This window comes from Haliotis rufescens, unplaced genomic scaffold, assembly GCF_023055435.1.
Source record: "Haliotis rufescens isolate VD_foot unplaced genomic scaffold, xgHalRufe1.0.p SCAF_5, whole genome shotgun sequence".
NCBI lineage: Eukaryota > Metazoa > Mollusca > Gastropoda > Lepetellida > Haliotidae > Haliotis > Haliotis rufescens.
Window position 1 is genome coordinate 43,238,119 of NW_025964223.1, and position 16,614 is coordinate 43,254,732.

At 40.4% G+C, this 16,614-nt stretch overlaps 1 protein-coding gene across 9 annotated transcripts in view; it reads right to left on the minus strand.

The window, feature by feature from the left end:
* Nucleotides 1-16,614, minus strand: part of LOC124140088 (serine-rich adhesin for platelets-like) — a 44,774-nt gene that overhangs the window by 3,437 nt on the left and 24,723 nt on the right. For all 9 annotated transcript variants that reach the window (XM_048384646.1, XM_048384649.1, XM_048384644.1 and 6 more), the window contains 17 exons: nt 15,751-15,849; nt 14,806-14,900; nt 14,298-14,486; nt 13,306-13,380; nt 12,847-12,955; nt 12,307-12,414; nt 9,747-9,813; nt 8,922-9,042; nt 8,270-8,316; nt 7,417-7,528; nt 5,393-5,496; nt 4,889-4,991; nt 4,320-4,470; nt 3,674-3,743; nt 3,367-3,433; nt 2,676-2,761; nt 714-840 (listed from right to left, as the gene is read on the minus strand). In XM_048384646.1, the coding sequence (XP_048240603.1) occupies nt 714-840; nt 2,676-2,761; nt 3,367-3,433; nt 3,674-3,743; nt 4,320-4,470; nt 4,889-4,991; nt 5,393-5,496; nt 7,417-7,528; nt 8,270-8,316; nt 8,922-9,042; nt 9,747-9,813; nt 12,307-12,414; nt 12,847-12,955; nt 13,306-13,380; nt 14,298-14,486; nt 14,806-14,900; nt 15,751-15,849 (1,730 nt within the window). The remainder of the gene's footprint in view (nt 1-713; nt 841-2,675; nt 2,762-3,366; nt 3,434-3,673; nt 3,744-4,319; nt 4,471-4,888; nt 4,992-5,392; nt 5,497-7,416; nt 7,529-8,269; nt 8,317-8,921; nt 9,043-9,746; nt 9,814-12,306; nt 12,415-12,846; nt 12,956-13,305; nt 13,381-14,297; nt 14,487-14,805; nt 14,901-15,750; nt 15,850-16,614) is intronic.

Here is a 16,614-nt window from a genome sequence, read left to right on the forward strand (position 1 = left end):
CCTCACAGGTTCAATTAATTATGATCTTTTTCTTTTTTATCGTAAAGTGATGTTAGAAACAGAAACCTTAAAACTATTCTCTTATTAAAGTTTTAATGTGTACTAGCGTTTTACTATCAATTGGCTCGTCCCAGACTGTGATGTGATAGTAACGAACAATGTGAATAGCGAAAAACGCTATGGAAAAAACCCTTCAAAGTTTGATATTGTTATGAAATACTGAAAGAGACACTCTCGTCTTCTCGCATTTTCATGACTTCGACCTGGAAATCAGCAATCGTGTGCAAACAGTGAGAGAAAGTATTTCGTTCTCGATCTCGCGATCTTGCATTCACGTGTATTTTTCACGTTTTCTGAAAATTCGAGAAAGCGAGAATATGACATTTGGATATGATGTAAAATCTTTAAAGTTTACATTTTTTGCATATTTAGTGTCTCCAAAGCATGCCGTTTACAGTATTCCAAACCATACATTTGTCATCTTTCAGCACTGTCGCGTCCTGACGTAACTGGACATCAATTGTTTCGACATATGTTTAAGGCACTTTATTGTCCCGCCGGAACTTTATAAGGATTAAGGACTTTTGTCTTGAACTGCGAGAATATCGTCACTTACCTTGTATACCGTGTGTGAGAGTTTTGTGAGAGTTTTGTATAACATAATACATATGTATAAAGATCTCAAATTGTTCCTATGAACCGATGGCCACTACCTGCAAGGAATTGAAGCTGGCAAAGAGATACTGGAAGATAACGGTGTAGTTGTTGATGGCCAGAACACCACACACCCACGCAACACCGAGAACTGGCATCAGAACACACAGGCTTCGAACCGTTGTCCTGAAAGAGGGGTAACGGGATCTTATGAAAGTTAGTCACGTGATATGGGTAGCCATGCATGTTGTCCACAACGGTTCAATAGGGGTTCAAAAATTCCATTGCCCAACGACCGGGGCAAATGAATTTTCAATTCGGGGATGTCAAATTTGCTGTGCATTTTTGTCCGTCGGGAAGTGGATATTTTGGCTGTGAAAATATCCGTACTGAAGTACACAAATTAGTCCTCTTATGACCCATTTTGTTTGTAAAGAGTGTTCATTGTATCTATCTGGCATGCTGTTTTTATTCTGTTTCATTAAAATATTCATTCGATAATGGTTACATTACTTTCGGCGAAATCAATGTGGCACTGATTGGACAATCGCACATATTCACCGTTACTTACAGCAACCAGAATCAAAACCTCTCCTGATACCTTGAAACGAAAGTTAGTTATCGGGGAATTGGCAAATATATTGTCATACTGTGTCTAGTAATAAGTCATGGTTCTTGTTATTTGACTATTCCATGTCAACATATTGTTTTCGCGATCAAAATAACAACGCCACTAGTAACAATCGTGAAATCTCCATTACTCAGGGAGTTAGTTACAAGCACAATGTGTCATCGTTTGAACGAAAACAGGACTCGCTGCGGAATGTCACGGCTATTTTTTGTAAGCAAACCTATATAACGTGTTCAAACGATTTATTTGTTTGTTTGTTGTTTCACGCCGCACTCAGCAATATTCCAGTCATATGACGGTGGTCTGTCAGTAATCGAGTCTGGACCTGACAATCCAGAGATTGACATCATAAGCATCGATCAAGATAATTAAATAGGATACGATGACATGCATCAACCAAGTCAGTGAGCCCGACCTCCCGATCCCGTTAGTCGCCTCTTACGACAAGCATTAGTTGCTGAAGACCTATACTTGTTAGGATCTTCAAGGGGCTTGTTTATAAAAAGTTATTGAATGTTTGTACTCGGGTAGAAAATACCCTACTTTTTTGGAAACCCGTGAAGATCCGACTAGAATAGGTAATCAGCAGCCCATGCTTGCTGTAAAAGCCGACTATGCTTGTCCTAAGAGGCGACTAACGGGATCGGGTGGTCAGGCTCGCTGACCTGGTTGATGCAACTCATCGTATCCAAATTGTGTGGATTGATACCAATGATGCCATGATCACTGGATTGTCTGATCCAGACTCGATTATGTACAGACCGTCATATAACTGGGATATTGCTCATTGCGGCGTTAAACAACAACCAGACAAACTTGTTTGGAGGATCCCTTTTGAACCGACAGAGGTCATCTTTTGTTGGTTATGTTGTTAACAGGTTTTTATAAAGTCCAAATATATTATTAATTTATAACAATTTACAGTCACGATATGTCTGAAAGATCGCCGATGTGACTTTATATGTTTAACTCACTCACTCATCTGCATAAAGGTTCATAATTCATAACAGGAAGTGACGTAAAACACACATTCCATAGGCATCATACATGAAAATGGCGATGCCGCTATAACAGAGTTGTCCCCCTTTGGTCAAACATGGCTGATGGGCTGTTCGGTGTATTGTAAAAGATATGTCAACAATGTGGAACAAAACCCAGTATTAGGTCACTAAATGTGCGACTATAGGAGCGATAATAAATCAACTCCCGCAATAATATTGCGTTGAACTGACAAAGCCGTTGTGCGCCACTCATATAACACGACAAATATCCTCTATTTATGCCATATTTATTGGAGACGATTGCAGTTAACAAGATCAGGTAAAACTATGGAAGGCGCTTTCGAGCATAAGAACCTTAAATCAGAAGTGATTAAAACATGGTCACTCACGTAGCCCTCTCTCTCCTTCTCTTAGTAACCATCAACTTTGTTGAACACAGCGCCCGTAGGATGATTATGATTATCACGGAGTTAGCCTGTATAAAGTAACAATGACAACAACAACAATAATAATAATCATGATGATGATGATGATGATGAAGATAACGATGATGATGATGAGGAGGAGGAGGAGGAGGAGGGACATTGGGAGATTATCCGTTTTTGCTGCCTGGAATACAGCCCTTCTGGGTACTGCAAAAGACTGCAGTGATGGTGAGTCTTCACATTCTTCACAATGGTCTTGATGGTTTATACTAGGCAGCGCTTCCTGTGAGAAGTCCCATTCGCTGTCGGGCTGCGTGTAGAGGGGGCAAGGGCCCTGAGCTGTTAATGAGCCTAACCAGCCTGACTGTGCCAGGATCACCCAAACCTTCTTTGCTGCATTTATTTATTTAATCTGTATAATAATAGTGGTGATGACGATGACGATGACGATTATGATGATGATGTGACATATGATGGATTGATAATCTTCTAGCATGCATGTCATCTATGTACAGAATAATCGGCCAGTATAATAATAGCTTCATATCATTCTTAAGTCATTTTGGCATTTCAGGTATTTACGAAAATCAAAACTAGCTAAGTATTTACGCTGTGATTGTCTCATTCTGGTTTATATGTTTGAAGTGTTCCTTACAAGTACGACAAAGAGAACTGGTCCAACGAAGGCATAGAGCACACCGTCTGTCACAGTCAACCAGCAGCTGAAACAGCAACACTGCCAATGACAACTGTTTCTAAATTACATCATTTAACATAAAACAAATAGTTTGTCGTCCGTAACGTCATCCTCAAAGCAGACATTCGTGTTGGTTTCCTTACAAAAGAATAGATGACACAGACTTATTCTATTTATTAATGTCAATACTCAGTACTCGTGCATCAAAGTCATAGTTTGGTATTATTAACAGTTGTCAGTAATGATAATAACGTGTCAAACTCACAACTGGTCATTTCCGTATCCCTCCAGCCTGGTGACCCCCAGAGTAATACCCACTATAACTGCTGGCACACCTGTTGGGGCAGGTTGAGAAGGTTATATAACATATAACTTCTTTGAGTGGCCTTTAGAAGTTGGAATGGTAACTAAGACAAAATTGTTATGGATGAGCAACTTCTTTATTACAATTGGGCGACGTTTCGGTGTAGATTCTAACACCGTCACATCATTTGCTTGATAACGGTGTTAGAATCTACACCGAAACGTCGCCCAATTGTAATAAAGAAGTTGCTCATCCATAACAATTTTGTCTTAGTTGTATAACATAAACATATAGTATAACTGATTTGACAATTAAATAAATATATTCCTGAATACACGACCGACATGGTATTTCCGTTTCAAAAACTATGTGGCCAACTCAAATACCTTGAGATTTTTTATAATTTATGATATTCTATATATATTAAGCATAACGATTAGCCTACATTACGGTGGCGCATTATGGTTAGAATAAATCACCGCCGAAATGTCGTCTTGGCCTACATATCAGAACGATAACGCCTTGTATCATTTGGGATGTCCAGACAAGCAGTATACTGTAATGAAAATGTACTGTAAAGATCCATGGCTTGGTGGTTCATGCTTACCCCAGGCTAGAGGCAGCACGATCTTCAGCTTGGAAGGCTCCCTGAAGACATGCACCACCTGAAGGGTGATGTCTACACCCTGGGCAAACATGAGGGAGAAGGCTGCCAGGAAGAAGTAGTGCAACATGGCCGCCACGGCTGTACACACGGCCTGGAAACAAGAAGGAAGGAAACTAATGACCATGTAATTGTGATCAATAGCATTTAAATTCCATACGTTGAAAAAAATGTTAATATGGCGTTCCTTGTAATGAGACGGGGGAAATAGTGTGACCTTGGCTCATACTAAATCTCGCTGAGATATACATAGTGTCGGAAGTTCGTTTAAGTAGTGAAGCACACGTATCAACCTATTTTAAGAATTATATTATACGGTACAGACATGAACTAATCATCCTTTGTTTCTACATCGAATTCACTTGGAACAAGCACTTCTATCATTGTGTTGAATGGTCATAAAAGGTTCGCAAAATACAATATAGTTTTAGTGTTATGTATATCTATTCCCTGACAGGTATTTTTCCAAAGCCAGTATCATGTTAGACTTTTTAATACTGCATCTCCATCACCTTGTTCTCCGTCCGCTCCACGCCAGCCAGGAAGACGCTGTAGGCGCAGGTCAACGCCACGCAAAGGTTCAGCAGGATGACGGACTTGGAGGAACGGACATAGCTGCATAGAGTAAATGATATGTGTGTGAGTGTAGTTTTATGCCGTTTATTGAAATATTGATATTCGGCGGGGTACACGTAGTGAGTGAGTGAGTGAGTGCCGCATTCAGCATTATTACACTCTCATTGGTACATCAAGCAAACTTAGCATCATACTGATTAAGTATCTTTTAAAGAACAAAAATGATACATAATATATAAACTTCCAAGATTCCTCGTCACAATTGTATACCAAATGCTTAAAATATCCTGTCTTGCAATTATTACAATTACAATATTGCTTTTTATTACAACAGAATAGTGACAGCTCCTGTCTGAAAGCATCATCAGTTGTCAGTGTAGTATCACTTATAGCATGGATGTTTCATACACTGGCAGTAAAGTAAACACAGCGCCCCCTACCTCCACAAACACACGTGTGTCAGCACTGTCACCACACAGCCCAGGATAGACAGGGAACAGCCTACTATGGAGATAATCTTCAGTACGTTCAGGTCTTCCTCAGGCTGGAAAGATAAACACCAAGTTCATATTCCTGATAATATTATGCTATGTGACATCGTCCCGAAACTCTTTCTTGTTTGTACGTTATACCGACAGGCAACTCCGCGTGCAAACTGTATTAACATTTTGTTTCATGTATTTTCTATGTTGCATACAGTCTAGCATACTGTCTGTCATACATTCTATCATACTGTCTATACTGTTGTCTATCATACAGTCTAGCATACTGTCTATCATACTGTCTATCGTGCTGTTTATCATACTGTCTATCGTGATGTCTATCATACGGTCTATCATACAGTCTATCATACTGTCTATCATACTGTCTATCATGCCGTCTATCTAAATGTCTATCATGCTGTCTATGATTAGGTCTACCATGCTGTCTATAATACTTTCAATCATACAGTCTAGCATACTGTCTATCATGCTGTCTAGCATACTGTCTATCATACAGTCTAGCATACTGTTTATCATACCGTCTAGCATACTGTCTATCATACTGTCTATCATACAGTCTAGCATACTGTCTAGCATACAGTCTAGCATACTGTCTATCATACAGTCTAGCATACTGTCTAGCATACAGCCTAACATACTGTCTATCATACTGTATATCGTGCTGACTATCATACTGTCCATCTTGCTGTCTGTCATACTGTCTATCATACAGTCTACTATACTGTCTAGCATACAGTCTAGCATACTGTCTATCATGCTGTCTATCATACTGTCTATCATACAGTCTAGCATACTGTCTAGCGTACTGTCTATCATACAGTCTAGCATGCTGTCTAGCATACTGTCTATCATACAGTCTAGCATAATGTCTATCATACAGTCTAGCATAATGTCTATAATACAGTCTAGCATAATCTCTATCATGCTGTCTATCATAATGTCTATCATACATTCTAGCATACTGTCTATCATACATTCTAGCATACTGTCTATCATACATTCTAGCATACTATCTATCATACAGTCTAGCATACTGTCTATCATGCAATCTAGCATACTGTCTATCATGCTGTCTAGCATAATGTCTATCATACATTCTAGCATACTATCTATTATACAGTCTAGCATACTGTCTATCATACAGTCTAGCATAATGTCTATAATACAGTCTAGCATACTGTCTATCATGCTGTCTAGCATAATGTCTATCATACATTCTAGCATACTGTCTATCATACAGTCTAGCATATTGTCTATCATACTGTCTAGCATACTGTCTATTATACAGTCTAGCATACTGTCTATCATACAGTCTAGCATAATGTCTATAATTCAGTCTAGCATACTGTCTATCATGCTGTCTAGCATAATGTCTATCATACATTCTAGCATACTGTCTATCATACAGTCTAGCATATTGTCTATCATACTGTCTAGCATACTGTCTATCATGCTCATGCCTCGGTGTCAAAGATTATGGCGTTGCTCACGAAATGCTCCGTATTGATGAGGATGGCCATATTACGGTTGAGACTTTTATTTAGGCTTTTTGTTCAGCAGAACGAGGCTGTATTTTATTTACACAAAATTAAGACCTTGTCCGGGTTTACCATAGAAAACAAACAAAAACAACACCAACCCACCCCTAGAAATCAAATGACCCGCCCTTGATTCTAATGTCCCTTTATTTCTCTATTGTAAACCCGGACAAACGGGATTTCATTGTGCTGATCCTTTCGCGAACACCTGGTGTCATCAATGACTTTCAGAGATCCATTCATATAATTTTCAACACTGATTATTCTCTGGGTTTGACGTTTCATTTTTTCTGTTTAAATGCTGATGAACTATGCATGATTACATGCGTGCAATGGAAGCATAATCCATTAACTGAACAGCACATGAACCTCAGCTGTACTTTGTTAAGGGCTGAGAATAACAACTTAATTAAAAGCTTGTACCACAGTCCTGCCTGGGCTCATCAGAATGGCGAAGTTGGTGAGGTGGTTGCAGTCACATCTTGTGAAGGACTCGTTAACTTCAGTGCTTGTGCATCCGTCCGTCAACCAGGAACTGAAACAAAATAATTGTGTGTCTGTGGGGAAATCTACTGTTTGTTTGTTGCTTAACGCCGCACTCAGCAATATTTCAGCTATATGACGGCGGTCTGTAAATTATCGAGTCTGCACCAGACAATCATGTGATAGACATCATGAGCATCGATCTACGCAATTGGATACGATGACATCAAACCAAGTCAACGAGCCTGACCACCTGATTCCGGTACTCGCCTCTTACGACAAGCATAGTCGCCTCTTATGACCAGCATAGTCGCCTCTTATCCCCAGCATGGGTTGTTGAAGACCTATTGTAAGACCTATTCTAACCCCGGATCCCGTTAGACGCCTTTTACGACAAGCATGGGTTGCTGAAGACCTGAAATCTACTGGTTCATATTAATGTCAACGCGTTTCAGGATGCAAATTATTCTGTTAATGCCCAGCAGTCTCATGTGTAGCATAGAAAGTCGATTATGACAGAACCATAGGCTGCACACGGGTTCGAATATCGATAGGTGTACTTCTTACTATTTAAACGATTGTCGTCTTTTGTCAAAGCACAAAACAGTTTGTGGATTACATCTCGCTACATGCTGTTTTTTGGAGCATGGTGGCGTAAAATCACGTAGGTCACGCATACTAACCACCACCATCATCATCATCAGTCGGCTCTTACGACGATTATAGGGTACTGAGAATCGTCTTTGAACCCCCGCTCATGGAGGTATCGAGACGTTACAAAAAATATATTTACCCTTTATCAAAATCCCAGTATCCACAGGCTGGTTCTGAGTAGTTCGTCTGAAATAGTATTATACATTGAGAATGAGTGAGTGAGTGAGTATGGTTTTACGCCGCTTTTAGCAATATTCCAGCAATATCACGGCGGGGGACACCAGAAATGGTCTTCACACATTGTACCCATGTCGGGAATCGAACCCGGGTCTTCAGCGTGACGAGCGAACGCTTTAACCACTAGGGTACCCGACCGCCCCACATTGAGGATGAGGATACTAATGCGTAAAATATAATATTTAAGTTGTCTGTCTTGAAACACACACAGTAAGAAAAATCCAACATTCTGTCATATCGCTATGCTTAAAACAAAACTCCCGTACCGGTGGCCCAGAGGTTTAAAGCACTTCAGCTGTGCAGTTCGAATCCATAATTATCCCTGACTATGGTTCTTGATTTGACAGCACATACTCGTGACCGTTGGTCCCATCATAGTGGTGAGCGTCTGTAGCGTGCTTTACCTTTGGGGTTCCATCTCACGGTAAGCTAACACGCCATGGTCAAGCAGAAATACTATATATTCAAAACGGCTTGAAACCCATGTCACTCACTCACTCACTCACTCACTCACTCAGCAAAACTGCGGCTTTGTTAAGCCGTACCACAATTACCTCTATACTGTGGAAATTAAGGGATACGTTCATATTGAGATCCGAGAAGTCGTCGCCATCAATTTCAACAGCAAGGGCCAGTATACGAGAATTGACATTTTTGTCGTTGGCGACGCCTCCGCTGAAAACAGACCATAAAATGTGACGCAGAATGAAAACCATTTCCATAACGAAGACCACTATTGAAGGGTGTCGGGTTTTTTTATCTTTAAAAAACAACTATTCAGTTTTCAGAAATTGTTTCTTTATATATGATATTCAGGACCAAGTTTTAATAGGTAAATTCATTTTGAGGTACAACATCGGGACATTCCTAATGAATACTATGATTATTGGTGTCCGAACATGTGAAAGATAAGAATAATAATGCATATTCATACAGCATGGTCATAGCTTTCCTGCCCGGAGAGGGGAGGGTCGGTAGTTCGACCCCCGGCTCCGCCATACCAACAGACGTTAAAAGGTACTTGTTGTCACCCTGCCTTGTACTCGGCATTAAGGGATAAAACAAGGACTGATTGGCTTGAAGTAAGTATAATATCTCCGAGTGGGGTATCCATGATAAACTACGGCATGCTATCTCAATGGGCTTGCTCTATACAGCCGGCATTAGTCCGGACTAGTACAAGCAGCGACACACACACGTGCATGCACGAAGCTATATAAGTGAAATGACCTTGAAAGCGACGTTAAACGCCATTTCACCAGACCACCTCATAGCGTTACACAAAGGATCAGTGTACAGCATTGCCGACTCTTGGAAGTATAGCGAAGCTGCCTGTTAGACACTACAATATTTGTACTCAAAATACCATCTTTGCTAACCTGGAGTTATTGGGCGGTAGGAACTCTGTCATTGTTCTGTAATACGCTGCAACGTATGTTATCTTTTCTGAAAGACAAATAAAATCAGTCTTCATCCATGACGTCAAATAAATGAAATAGGTGTATTAATTGAATGGAATCAAATCAGTGCAACACCAGATGCTAACTTTGAAGATGGCACGAGAAAATCCATCATCAATACGTCACGGACTCGTATACGCTACATGTACTTGTCGCCACCACCCCAGGATAAGGCCGCTATGAATAATAAGCGACGCGTGTCTAATTTAAGAATGTGACACCATTTTGATGACGTCACGCTTGACTTCCGGAATGAACAGATCTGAGTGATTTCTCCATTACGTAACGAAATGAGCCATGTGTTAACTCCCGGAAGTCAAGTGGGCCCTACTCAGTGCATGTATTTTGTGCCTGGTATTAAAGGGGAGGTGAAATTGGGTTTAACGTCGCGTCCAAGATTATTGCACTTATATAGCGACGTGCATGCACGTGTGTGTTTGGCTACTTGTACTAGTCCGGTCTGATGCCGATTTATAGTGCTAGCTCACTGAGATACCATGCCGCAGTTAACATGAATACCCCACTCAGACACAGTATACTGACTCCGAGCCGACCAGTCCTTGTTTTAGCCCCTTAATGTCGAGCGCCAGACAGGGTAACAACAAGTATCATCTTTTAACGTCTTTTGGTATGACGCGGCCGGGGATCGAACCCCGGACCTTCCGCTCTCCGGGCGGACGCTCTACCACAAGACCACGGAGGCGGCATCCTGGTATTAAAAGAGAGACCAGAAAGTAAGGCACTTGTTACACGAGAAATATTACTGATGCAATCCCAGCGCTCACTGGTCTGAGCCCTCGGTGAAACCATGCCGTTGCTTCATTCACTCGCAGAAGACAGCGATTCAACAGAAAAGCGGTTGTATCTATACACGGATGAGGAACTGGTGTGAATTAAAAAGATTTTATGTCATTTTATTGTCAGAATATACGCCGCGAGTTTTCGTCAAATGATAGACAGTTTCGATATCAAAATAAATACAGGTTATCACGCGGGAGTGTTTTGGGGTCGTAAATATCCTGTATTAGGAATACCCGCTATGTATGTAGCTCGCTAAGGATAGTACAGGATATTTCACATTCCAAAACAAACAAAGCGTGATAACTTCTTTATCATATAACGTCAATCTTAAATTCAATGATCAATATGAGTATTTTCATCGCTCACAGACGGTATTTAAACATTGTAAGCTTTCCTGGAATTTGCGCATCAATATTTTACGTCATGGTGCCAGTGATAAGTGGAAAACTTGTTTTTTCGACAGTGGCGTGACAACTACATAGACAAAAAGCCAATTGCCTACAGATAACTTTTCATCTTTTTCAGTGATTGCCTTTCGCGGCAATTCATCAGTCCACCCGCTGAAGTAAATGTCTTTTATCAAAGGAAACCCACTCTAGTCCATGGAACGTGATGTTTGTTCAGATTTTGCCTGGCCTGTCATAACGTTTCGTAACGTGGTCACAAAATGCAATAAGATATCCCACAAAGCATCTGAACGAAACAAGGTAAATTTCGGACATATTTCGGACAATGTTTTTTTTATTTGTGACCCGACCGCCTTCGCTAAATATCTTCGCAATTTATATCTCCAAAGTTGCTTACACTTGTTTATGTGTTTGTTTCTTGCTTATCGCCGCATTCAGCAATATTCCAGCTATATGACGGCGGTTTGTAAATAACCGAGTCTTGACCAGACAATCCGGTGATTGACATCATGGCAGTATTGGCATCGATCTACGCAATTGGGATTACACGCATCAACCAAGTCAGCGAGCCTGGCCACCCGATCCCGTTCGTCGCCTCTTTCGACAAGCATAGTCGCCTTTTACAGCAAGCATGGGTTGCAGAAGACATATTGCAAACCGGATCTTCACGGGTCCCTACACTTGTGAAAGGGCTTTATAAAACGAGATATTCACCCTCTGCCCGTTTAATTATCCCCCGCCCAACAAAGTTGGCGGGGGATATAGAAACGGGCTCCGTCCGTCCGTCCGTCCGTCCGTCCGTCCGTATGCTCACGTTTCGTTTCCGGAGCATAACTCAGAAACCGGTCAATATTTTTTTCATGAAACTTTGCAGGTCTGCCAAGTACATGCTCAACTGGTGCGTTTTGCTATCTAGATATTTTAGATTTTATTTTTTTTACGTTTCCATGGCAACAAGATGGACTTAGGTTCTGTGGGGGTAGGGTTCGTTTCCGGAGCATTATTCATAAACCGTTCAATATTTTTTCATGAAACTTTGCAGGTTTGTCAGGAACATGCTGAACTGATGCCTTTTGCTATTTAGAAATTTTAGACATTTTTATTTTTTACAATTTCCATGACAAGTTCCACCTCGGTTAAAAAAAGGTTAGGGTTTGTTTAGATTTAATTATGTCATAAATTCTACAACAGGGACGGGGGATAAGCCACGTTAGTGGCAAACTCTTGTTTTATCTTGTCATCAATTAACGACATCCTACTATGTATTTAACCTGAGGTGCGGAAGTTCTCCTTGGGAAGTCTGAGAGAGTCCCCAATCTCCTCCAGGTTCACAAAGGGAAAGATAATATCCTGCTTTGTGATGTTCGCTACCTCCATCACTGAAAAGAATCGCAAAACAGTAAGTAAATATATGAAACTATAAAAAATACACATCATTCAGTTATAAACGTTAGGGGTATCAATACGCATCGAACAAGATTTCAGTTACTTCAAATGATTGTCCTTGAATACCTTTATTCCTGTAAAAACTTTTTATTTTGAATTGTTCGAATATCTAGGTTTTCTTACAAACTTAATCTCGCCGAAAAACTCAAGCTGGTCCGAATGCTTAATGTTGGACATTGACATGTCCATACTATCACACATTTTCCAAAGCTCTATGTGTGTACTGTCTTATTAAGTTGTTATTTTTGTTAAATTCCATGTGACAGGAATACAATTATACGCGCTCCCTTAAGACATTATAATACCGTGTCACACATTCTTAAAACAATTATACTGATAGGGTCCAGTAACTCTCCCTGGCTTACCCAAAGTTGAACTATTGACACTCAAAGGTGTGTTGACTGCCTGTGATTTAGCAGCCGCCAAGCCGAAGGATGTGACTGATTTCATCAGTGACGACACCTTTTTTTCATCCTTGATTAAAAACAAATATTTTTAAACATGACGAAAAACATAATCATTAATAAACGCCTTTTCTGGAAAATGGTTCCAAAGCTATTTAATAAAACACATTCCAAAAGTTTAATATTCTATGGAATGGGGATGTGTTTAGCAGGACATTGGTAATTACATTGGAATCAGTATTGACCGAATGACTCTTGACGACGTTAAAAGCAGACCCTCAATACTAGAGAGCTCAAACGGTTGGCAATACACATGCAGCACATATAGCATTGGTAACCATTGCTAGTCTTATTCGAATCTGCTCATACCTCTCCGGTGCTATGTTGGAATTACGCATTGAGAAACGGAGTTATACTCACAGAAAGCTGAAGCTGCTTCCAGGCTTGCTGACTTGTATTCACAGACAGTATGTTGTCAATCACGTTGATGAAAGTCTACAAATAAAGGTCAACTACTTGAGCTGTACAGAATATATACACACATGGTTCTAGTTGCGATGTACAAGTAAAATATGTGTATCTATGTGCCTTGTTTGTTTTAACCTACTTGTGTTTTTTACAGATGTTTCGTGGTACGCTGAAATCTATCTCTCTCTTGGTATAGGTGTGAGGTGAAATGGGGTTTACGTCGCGTTCAAGATTATTACACTTATATAGTGACGTACATGCACGTGTGTGTGTGTCTGCGTGTACATGTACTAGACCGGATTTTATAGTGCTAGCCCACTGAGATACCTTGTCAAACATGAATACCCCACTCAGACTCCAAACTGACTCCGAGCCGACCAGTCCTTGTTTTTAGCCCTTTAATGACGAGCATCAGACGGGGTAACAACAAGTACCTACAAGCCCTACCACGAGACCACGGAGGCAGTCCTATAGGTAAAGGCAGATAGATGGTAGTATGTGAACACTGAACCAACATACGTCATGACATAGTTATGGCACTGTTCCAATGTGACATACAGAAGTGTCTACCAAACCTTCAGATTGATGGTAACTCGCACTTCCATATCAAGATCCATATATCGTTCTACCTGGGTGTCTGTAGGTGGATTTTTTCACGATAAATGTTATCGAACTGATAAGTCGTAAAGACTTTAGGGAGGATAGGGGTCAAAATACAAACTTTCTTGGGAAATAAATAATTAAGATTCAGTTGTGGATAGTGAATGACATTTCACCCTCGAAGCAAGAATTATTGGTTGGATACATTGTGTTACACGTGATATAAATGATATCAATATCTTTACATATTCTACCGAAATGCTAGCACATCAATAAACATAAGTTGGGAATATTGAATATTTGTCCAACTTCAAAACATTCTGACGTTCTGTGAGTCAAGTCACCTGTGTAGCCGTAATATCAATAACAATGGTGTTTGACCCGCTCACTGCAGAGACAAGTTTGTCCACGATGTCAATGGATTTGTCCAGATCTCCTGCGGAGGAGTCGTTGTTCTGGGTGGCATTCTGTAGGTTCTCAAGCACATTCTTGACAGCCTCACTGGACACAGTTCCCTCGGTGATTGCAGCCACCTGTACAGCGGAAATACACACATACATACAGACAGACAGACAATATCAAAGAAAAGGATAAAAGTATGCATAAAAAGACAGATACAGGAATGCATAAAGACATGTATGCCTAAAACCATAAAGAAATGAATAAAATTGCATTAAGTTAAAAACTGTTGCTTTATTTTCCTCTCCTAACAATAGAGATTACATGTTTGCAGTCAATGATCGGTGTTACTATTGTTCGATTTCCTCCGTATTTTTCAAAGAAGAGGTCAGCTACTTAGTATCTCCAGAAACGTTATCCGCCTCTCAAGCACGGTCTGCTGACGTTACCAACCTCTTCCTCTATCTGAGCTATCTCTTCTCTCGTGCAGTTTATGTAGTTTGGTTCTCCCCACTCCCCAGTGACGTCACAGACACGTTGAACTTTACCTTCAACATTAAATACGTTGGAAAAGGAGTTGTTCTGTTTATATTGCACATGTCAATGAACAGAAAGTGAGGTGAGATTAAATGGGGTTAAACGTCGCTTCCAAGATTATTGCATTTATATAGCGACGGTTGAATATGTGTATGGTTGTGTGGCTGCTTGTACTAGTCCGGACTGATGCCGATTTATAGTGCTAGCCCACTGAGATACCATGCCGCAGTTTAACATGGATACCCCTCTCAAACACAGTATACTGACTCCGAGCCGACCAGTCCTTGTTTTAGCCCCTTAATGCCGAGCGCCAGACAGGATAACAACAAGTACCATCTTTTAAAATCTTTTGGTATGACGCGGCCGGGGGTCGAAGCCCGGACCTTCCGCTCTCCATGCGGACGCTCTTCCACTAGACCACGGAGGCGGCCAAAATATACAGAAAGAGTAACACTATTAACTACATATAACAAGATAACAAGGTTGTAGTTCATATGATGCTGAATACTTTGTAGTTTACCTTGCCATATATGAGATCGGATGAAACCGAGACACAAAGGCTATACGGCGTATGTTTCATCATTTCTTTTATATAATGTACTCTTAGATATTTGCAACAAGGTTGACTGTCACAATGTGAGACTGTCAACCATAAATTAAAATCTATAACAATCTTCAATGCAAGCAATAATGTCCATTTTTTTCAAAATACGCACTTTGTAGACAAGATAATCAGTATTCAAACTTATTCTTAACATACCTGATGACCCGGGTCCCATTCCCCACAAAGGGCTTGCAGACACTTCAGATAAATTAAATGTACTCTACATGACTGAATCATTAAACGTGTACCAAACCCACCTAGAAATCTCCCAGGACACGGCAGCACCATCGTCGTATTACCGACAGTCAGAGGCCACACTGTTCCTCTGGTGTCGGTGGTTCCTGTGCAAAACTTGTCTGGAAGAAGTAAAACAACGTGTCATCATTAACCTACACATGTTGATAACAAATTGCGAGCTGTAATGAACATGGAAATAACTCTTTGTTGGTTAGGGGCGGTGGGGTTGCCTTGTGGTTAAAGCATTCGTTCTTCATGTCGAAGACCAGGGTTCAATTCCCCACATGGGTACATTGTGTGAAGCTTATTTCTGATGTTCTCAGTGATATTGCTGGAATATTGCTAAAAGCGGCGTAAAACCATATTCACCCTTCGTGGGTTGTTTTCTTATGGTCTCAATGTACAGATATTACCACATTGATATGATGTGTCAAAGCATAATAATAAATAAACAGTAATTGATATCCTGTCACTAACAAAAATCGGCACTTTACTTCCTCATTAGTCTGCTATGCCTTGATATAACTGAAATAATATTAAGAGCTGCATTCAACTCAACTCATCTTAAACAATAAATATATAAACGTAGATTTAGTTCCTTGTTTTCTGTATGAGTAAAAGCGACAACACCCTTTCCATATTCAAAAGACATCTCTGCCGAAAGTCGATTGTACGATTCCTACTATATCACGAGCCTGTGTTTAATAATCACTATCAAAAGAACAACACAATTAGGGGATGCGGGACGATAAGAACACAGCGTTCAAACTGTCAGTTTTTGAGAAACGTGTGTTGGACTCAGGGTGGGATAAACAAATCCTGATTCAGGTTCAGGCTCTCCCTCCTGTAAGGCTGTAAAGGTACGTGTAGGTGTCATATGATGT